The sequence below is a fragment of the Lolium perenne genome, chromosome 7 (genome assembly GCF_019359855.2).
Source record: "Lolium perenne isolate Kyuss_39 chromosome 7, Kyuss_2.0, whole genome shotgun sequence".
In the NCBI taxonomy this organism is placed as follows: Eukaryota; Viridiplantae; Streptophyta; class Magnoliopsida; order Poales; family Poaceae; genus Lolium; species Lolium perenne.
This window is the reverse complement of record NC_067250.2, coordinates 195,878,629-195,886,574: the sequence shown is the minus strand read 5'-3', so window position 1 is coordinate 195,886,574 and position 7,946 is coordinate 195,878,629. Positions and strand designations below refer to the sequence as shown.

Sequence of the window (7,946 nt, the reverse complement as noted above, 5' to 3'; positions counted from 1 at the left end):
CAAGTTCGAGGGTGAAGACAAGAGGTTTAGGGTTTGGAACATGAAAAGTTTCAAAAACCTCACCAAAGCTTCATTTTGGAGTGAATAACAAGGATCCATGCTTAGTTTTACAATTCCATGTTTCAAACTTGATAAAATGATGGTCAAAGTTAGGTTTGACTAAATTTGAAATGAGCATAAAAAATTCAAAAAAAATCAAAAAAATGGAAAACCTTCTCACATAGACTTCTTATGTCATATACTACCCATTCTAGTTGATAAACATGGTCTACATGTTGTTCAACAAAAAAACCATGTGTCTAATGTGTTATCTCGAACACGGGGGTACAAGTTCGAGGGTGAAGACAAGAGGTTTAGGGTTTGGAACATGAAAAGTTTCAAAAACCTCACCAAAGCTTCATTTTGGAGTGAATAACAAGGATCCATGCTTAGTTTTACAATTCCATGTTTCAAACTTGATAAAATGATGGTCAAAGTTAGGTTTGACTAAATTTGAAATGAGCATAAAAAATTCAAAAAAAATCAAAAAAAAATGGAAAACCTTCTCACATACTCTTCTTACATGGAATAGATGTGTAGTGAACTTATTTGGCCAATTTAGACAAGATCAAAAAAAACTTGCTTAGAAATGAGGCCATTTACCCTACCTTTGGAGCTCTTTTTTAGCACATTTTGACATGAGTTCCTCAAAACATGTAATCTCATCACTCCAACATCAACGTGTACTCCACGGTGTGGTGATCAATATCTACAATACTACCTGGGCTGGTCTTCTCCACTTCACCCTTAAATGAATACAACAGTTTAAAACTTTCCTGCCAATTACCATAAATAGAATCCATAGCATGTTGTTTTCCATTGAAAACCCTCATGTATGGTACCTCTATCTTGAACTTTTCTTTGAGCTTCTTCTGCAACTCCTTTGTACCCACTTGATGGTCTTCTGTCACCCACCGTTTTACTTCTTCAGCCACCCATCTTGACTTGGCTCTACTGATTGTTTCCTTCCTCAGGGTTGATTCCAGGCATGTGTGCCTAAAAGGGTTCACTTTGACTTGAACATTCGTGCTATTTCGCATTTTAGACGCGTGCATCCTCCATGGACAATCTTCAGTCGGACAGTGCACTCTGTAACGTACTCTGTCGCTCTTGTCAACTTCAAATGTACGCTCTGGCCTGATGCAGTATGTCACAAGTGCATTTCTACACTCACTCATGGATGCAAAGATGGTACCTTCTTCCATCTGAGAGTTTGCAGGGTCCCATTCAATAGCTGGAAGGTCTTCGTCCTCAACCTCCTCATCATCAATCACAAAAGCCTCATTGTCACACTCATCTCGGTTTTCAGCCCGACATGGCCGCCGTAAATTCTGCACAACATCAGAATATAGCCTCTCTTCATCATCGATGTATTCAGGCTCCACTTCTCTTGGGACCCTACTGCCGGTGCCCATGTTTGACGAGCCACCACGTCGCCGTGCACTAACTGAAGCTCCCCTAACTGAACTGTTCTGGCTAGAGCTGCCATTACGACGACATGAATCTGTCCGAGAAGTTCCAACTGCCGGCACAACCACATCATTTTGCAGCCTCACATGAAATTGCTCTTTCTCCTTATGCTTAGCAAACATGGTAGCGAGCTCTTCATCATTACTAACTTTCACCCAATCAATTCCCCCATCGTAGTATTTGAATTCCACTTCATCATGCATACCCCAAGGATATGGGCCGCAAATTACCTCGCCAAATTGTCTAAAACTCCAATTACAATCCATTGGCAACCGATAATCAAACCCTCCTTGGAATTTCTTTTGATCCTTTGCATCCACAATGAATCGCTCCCTTCTAATGTTCACCAAGAAAGCAAACCGCAATTCCATCCTAATCAACCAAAAACAGAGAGGCAATGAGCACACCAAAAGCAAAATCAAACGCAATGAGCACTCCATGTCAAATCGACTATTGCATTACACAAGAAAGCTCAATAGGAACAAGGCTTACCCCTCGGGAACCCAGTCGTGGACGCGGCGGGTCTCTGGCCCCACGCCTGCCTCGCCAAGGTCGTCGCCGCCACTAGCCATTGCGTCGAGCAGGTGGAGGGCGCAGTGGCGGAACGAGCGACTACGTCGCTAGGGGGTGGGGGCAGAGCAGGTGCTCCTGGAGGCGGTGGAGAAGGTGTCCACGCGGGACGGCCGCGCGGCGGCGCAGGTGGTGGCGTCGCAGGTGGTGGCATCGCAGGTCGTGGCGGCGCAGGTGGTGCCGGCAGGGGCGCGGATGGTGGTGGGTGCAGCAGATCGGTGTGTTGCTGTATGCGGGAGCAGGGGGTAGTTCGGTCTTCACCTATTTGTCATTGCGCGGTCCTACCTGTAAGATCTGACCCCACTTTCAGTAACGGCAAGAGACGGAAACGTTTGAAGCCTGGCCGTTTGGCCTCGACAGAGCAGCTGCGCCAGAAGCGGTGGCAAAACTGAGCACCATTCTGCTCTAGTGGCAAAACTGAGTCATACGCGGGCTGTAGTGGCAAACCAATAATTAACCCCTAAAACTTTAAGCTGATTGTATGCTTGAAATGGAGGCAAAAGCCCCCTCATGTCATCAATTAAGACAAGATCGAGTGTTTGTTTATGGGATAGTACTATTTAGGATTTCCGCTAGAGTTGCTCTAAAGACATGTTCTACAGCCAAAACGAGCAACACAGTAGAACTTATAATCGATATATAGAGAATCTCAAAAGAGATCAACAAACATAATAATGTACAAGAAATCGAATAATAGCACTAAGCACTAAGATCACCTCCATACATATACGCATACATTAGACATAGATACACACATACAAAGAAAACAGTATGCACAGGAACCAACTACTCCTAGTCCTAGATGGCATGGCGACATGGTAAGAAGAAAAGAATGATCGACAACTGATCTGTCGACGCAACACAATGGCCAAACTCCACATCAACTAATCACGATGGGCAGAACTTGATCAAAAGCAGGCGTCGAGGAGGCAACAGCAGCAGAGCGCCGCGCAGCTGCAAAAAGAAAAGCAGACATAACCATCATCAGTTTCATCGAACTGGTCAGGATCGATGCAGCAGAGCGAGAATTCGGAACACAAAAGAACAGAACTTACCATCCTCTCCAGAATCCGCCGCCGTTGTGGTGGTGGTGGTGGTGGCCGCGGCTGGTGGTCTCAGCGGCGCCTCCGGCAGCTGGGTACTGCTGGTCACCCTGCTGCGGGTAGCCGACGGGCGGCGGAGGCGCGACGTAGGCTTGCTGCTGCTGGCCCTGCGGAGGGTACGCCATGTTTCCCTGCTGCTGGTAGCTCATGATGGAAGTTGCGGAAAGAGTGATGAGAAAAAAAAAACTCGTATGTTCTCCTGGAACGATGAACGGATGCCTGAATCAAGAACAAGAGATGCCTAGGAAGAAGCTTTGCTGTTGCGTTATCCAGCTGCTGATATGTGCATTTATAGGAGCTGCAGCGATTTTGCTTAGACGCGTCGACAAGGGAGAGGAAGGTAAAGCGAAAGGGGACAGGTGAACCACCTGGACGGATAGAGGGAACCGTCTCATTCGTGTGTGCTCTCGCATGCCACATAGATGCTGATCCGATTTATAAAATTGGAAGATACGTATAGTGATTCGATTAATCGCGACTGGACGGTGGCTCTCGTGATTGTCGTTCTCCGCGTTCGAGATTCTATCCTTCTAGGCTCATCTGCTTGTTCTAGTCTATCTAAGTTTTCGTTTTTGTCTTTTTTATCTTTCACTCTATAAACTATGTCGTAGTCCATGGATAATGTGTTTTTGCACTCGGGACTAGATGCTCTTGTTTTTCTAAATAAGTTTTAAATGCATTTCAAAATGTTATAGAAATATGGTAGAAAATATCGCACGTACATCTCAATGTTCTATGTGCTCGTAAAGTTGTTTCACAAAGAACCGATATTGTTTGTATGGTGTGCAAAAAAAAATCGATGCTAAAAATAGCTCTTATTGAGACAATTCTTTATCTTTTTTATACAACACACAAAAAATGTCGGTTCTCCACGAAAATTACCGTGCACGTCTAAAATGTTGGCATGTATGCGTGAAATTTTTGTTTGATTTTTGTATCATTTTAAAATGGTTTTTCAAGCGGGAGGAGCATATGCACCTGGTATCAAAAATGGATTTGTGGGAGTCCACTCCTTTCTATTCCTTGGAAAAGATCTAGTTCCTTGTAGTATACTTCCTCTCCTTCGGATTCGTCGGTAGTTTCCTTGTCAGTTTTCTCATGCTTTAGCAAGGGTTTAAGATAGTATGTAATGAGTACGAGGGTACTCAGCAAGTTACATAGGTGATTATTTGATGCACTATCTAAGACTTATGCAAGTTTTCAAAAACGATTTGTTACAGAAAGTAAGTTTTATTCAGAAAACTACATCCGTCAGTCTTTGTGGGTAACTAAAACTTCCCGGAGTTCCTTTCACGCTACGATCTTAGCTTTTTCCCCAAGAACAGAGAGTAACATGTCACGTTCGATATATTCTCGAGAGATGCGCTACTTTTTTCACAAACATCTTAAGCCTTGGTGTTTAACCAAGAGTATATCCACATTCTCACTTCGTTAGGTATAATGAGCCCGACTAAAATACAAGTCAATCATTGCCTTTCTCTGCAACCTTGCATTTCACCATTTGTAACAAGTTTCGATCACGAGATCGATGCTCAATTACGCACCCTCCCTTTAAAGATACTAAAGTTGTCACCCTGCAATATAAGATGGGAATGTTACAGGTTCTCACCTGCTGATTCCACCAACGGAATACATCCCAACTAAGAATCCAAGGAAACGATCCCATTCTAGAATCTGTAGCAACACTATCTATATGGCGCTTAGAATAACTGACTATAGTTGTCGTTTAATCATAATTTTATTTAGTACAATTAAAACTTCACCACATAGTTTTCACTCTGCATCCACCTATGATTTCATTTCCCACCGAATAGATTACTCGATCATCGTGGCCGATAACCCTAATTTCATATTCATTAGGAAAACAATATATTTGCTTTTAAAATGTAAAGCTATTGTAGTTTTTTTGGAAATAGTTTGTATAAAAAAATCAAAAGGGCATGAGCAAGATTTAACTTTCTTTTGAACTTTCCTGGCAACTGTGAGTTACTACAGTTCCTCGAACCTCGAGTTCTCGAAATAGGATCATTGTCCGGTAAGAACAATGTTTAAAGAATGAAATTGCACGCTATTATGCATAATATTAGATGCATTATTGTTAGTGTGTTGAACCCTCCCCTTAGTGATGGTTTTAAGGTTCGCATGATATTCTTTACTACCTTTTTCCATTATTGGTTTATTGATTATTTCTTTTTGGTAAAAAGATATTTTGTTAGTATCAAGCACTCAATGATGAAAATTCTTTACTTGAGATGAAATACTCAAATTCTTTTAGTGGCATGGTCCTAAGGTCACATTTCAAATATTTATTTAGAACTTTTCTTTTATTTTTTCATTTTAATTTCACTTTAGAACTTTAATATATTTGTATTAATTTTTTACTTTAGATTTTTCATGTATGTGAATAATTTAAATTTAGAATTTTCATATCTCTATTTTGTATTGGTTTCAATGTTGATTGAATATCACTAAAGGTTTTTTTAAATTTTAATTTTAATTTGAATTCAAATAGTATTTTATTTAGGCATTTTAAATACCTAAAATAATTCTTCAAACAAAAATATTTTTAGTGGTCAACGAAATTTCATATTTGGATTTGTTATATTTTTCCCTATCTGCATGTATTGTTATTTTATCTCTTGACTAGTTTTTAATGTCTATAATAGCCCAATGCTAGTGGGTCCCACTAGTCAGACAGACCAATCTGGTCAGCCATCGGACATGGTTCGGTTCGGCAGAACCGGTTCACCACTCGCGCCCTCTCACTCGCACGAGTGCTCTCTCTTGTTTACGCTAACTCTTATCCCCGAGGTCGCCTCTCGCCCGATGATTTTGGCCAGCTCCGGTCGTTGCTGCCACCAAGCTCGCGTAGAACTGCTCACCTTGCTCCGCTCTATCATTCTATCCAACTCGATTTAACTCTTGGGCCCTCTCGCAATCATTCCAACCCTCTCTGAAGAGCTCGGTGGCCTACCTACGGTCGCTGGCGTAGTCTATGACGCTGCACCACCACTGGCATGACCAGGCGCAGGGTCGATCTACACCCTATTGGGTGCTCCATGTGTTGTCGATGTTGCGTCTCTATCGCCTTTGTCTCCATCAACGGTCATGTGGTTGAGCTAGGCTTTCCATAGCTTCTATGGCTATGGTACGCTCCTCTTCGACTCCTCTCTCTAGATCTAGCTCTATCCCCTCTGCCTCGAGTTCTCGGAATTTGGCTACTGCCGATCACGACCTAGTCAATTATAGGGTTTATACACTTGATTAGTTATTCTTGATCATCGCTGCTAGTTAATTACGTCTTAGGTTTAGTTTAGCTCTCGATTGTTTCTAGGATTTGTTGTCTGAACATCTTGACAAGTGTTAATTATATTTAGTTTCAGTTTCGTCAAGATGATGGAGTTGTATTTGATTGAACTGTTGTAGACGTTTCGTAGGTGATTTAGTTTTATTATTCATTCTTTCATATAGGTATTACTGGTTCTGGGCATCTAACTCAATTGGAGCTTGCTCAGGTTGCTTAATTATGTTTTGATAATGTGTTCATCTTAATTAGGTTGATGTTGTCACTTAGTTATTGCGGTGTAGTTGAGCTCATGCATTATTTGTTCTTCCTGTTCTAGGGTTTTGCCTAAGTGCCCTTTCCTTTTGGTTTTAATTCTCTGTGCCTCTCAATTGATGATTCGACCCTTCCAAGGGGATTGATTAACTGTACACATACTGCGGTAGTAAAGGCTCAAAAGCGAGCAACACGGTAAAATCGTAATCGATATACTATACAAAAAACCTCAAAAGAGATCCACTAATAATATATACTCATATACATCGATTTAAATCACTAAGATGACCACCATACATACCCATATACACAGAAAATAGTATGCTCAGAAACCAACTTGTACCCTACAAAGAAACAAATAGCGAGCCAATGGCATGGCGCCAAATGGCCACATGGAAATGGAAAGAATAAAAGAATGGTCGACAACTGATGATTCGACGCAACACAACATGTCCAAACTCCATATCAACTAATCACGGCGAGCAGAAGCTGATCAGAAGCAGGCGTCGAGGAGGCAACAGCAGCAGAGCGCCGCGCAGCTGCAAGCAAGAAAGAGAAGCAAACATAACCATCAGTCAGCAGTTTCATCACGAAGGTACGAGGCAAGGATCGATGCAGCAGAGCGAGAATTCGGAACTTACCATCCTCTCCAGAATCCGCCGCCGTTGTGGTGGTGGTGGTGGTGGCCGCGGCTGGTGGTCTCGGCGGCGCCTCCGGCAGCTGGGTACTGCTGGTCACCCTGCTGCGGGTACCCGACGGGCGGCGGCGGCGCGACGTAGGCCTGCTGCTGCTGGCCCTGCGGAGGGTACGCCATGTTTCCCTGCTGCTGCTGCTGGTAGCTCATGATCGAAGTTGCAGAAAGCAGGATGCTAAGCAAAAAACTAGTGTGTTGTCCTGACGAGATGAAAGGATGCTTATCAAGAACAAGAGATGCCGAGGAAGAAGCTTTGATGTTGCATTATCCAGCGACTGATCTGTGTATTTATAGGAGCTGCCCACAGGATTTTGCTTAGACGCGTCGACTTGCGATAGGAAGAAAAGGCGAAAGTAGACAGGTAAACCACCTGGATCACGGATAGATGGAACTGTCATTTTCACGTGTTGTGCTTCCGTGCCACATCGATCCTGACTCGATTAGAAAAATGCAAGATACGTATCGAGATTCGATTAGTCGCGACTGGACGGTGGCTCTCTCTCGTGCTGAT

At 42.9% G+C, this 7,946-nt stretch overlaps 2 protein-coding genes across 2 annotated transcripts; both read right to left on the bottom strand.

Annotated features, from left to right (window-relative positions):
* Positions 1-649: 649 nt before the first annotated feature.
* LOC139833342 (uncharacterized) lies at positions 650-3,522 on the bottom strand. The gene is made up of 3 exons (XM_071823587.1): positions 3,135-3,522; positions 2,002-3,033; positions 650-1,881 (listed from the first exon to the last, which is right to left on the bottom strand). The coding sequence occupies exons 2-3, from the start codon at positions 2,079-2,081 to the stop codon at positions 705-707; spliced, it is 1,257 nt and encodes a 418-aa protein (XP_071679688.1). The 5' UTR covers positions 2,082-3,033; positions 3,135-3,522; the 3' UTR covers positions 650-704.
* A 3,437-nt stretch (positions 3,523-6,959) lies between these two features.
* On the bottom strand, positions 6,960-7,712 carry LOC127314582 (uncharacterized). Its single transcript, XM_051345079.2, has 2 exons — positions 7,383-7,712; positions 6,960-7,280 (listed from the first exon to the last, which is right to left on the bottom strand). The coding sequence occupies exons 1-2, from the start codon at positions 7,583-7,585 to the stop codon at positions 7,235-7,237; spliced, it is 249 nt and encodes an 82-aa protein (XP_051201039.1). The 5' UTR covers positions 7,586-7,712; the 3' UTR covers positions 6,960-7,234.
* Between the last annotated feature and the right edge of the window lie 234 nt (positions 7,713-7,946).

What these genes read in the sequence shown, in the direction of transcription:
- LOC139833342 (XM_071823587.1), bottom strand. Translation starts at nt 2,081, where the DNA reads ATGGCTAGTGGCGGCGACGACCTTGGCGAGGCAGGCGTGGGGCCAGAG. An exon ending in CACGACTGGGTTCCCGAGGG is followed by an intron (nt 1,882 to 2,001) that starts GTAAGCCTTGTT and finishes TTGGTTGATTAG; the next exon opens with GATGGAATTGCGGTTTGCTT.
- LOC127314582 (XM_051345079.2), bottom strand. Translation starts at nt 7,585, where the DNA reads ATGAGCTACCAGCAGCAGCAGCAGGGAAACATGGCGTACCCTCCGCAG. An exon ending in GGCGGATTCTGGAGAGGATG is followed by an intron (nt 7,281 to 7,382) that starts GTAAGTTCCGAA and finishes TCTTGCTTGCAG; the next exon opens with CTGCGCGGCGCTCTGCTGCT.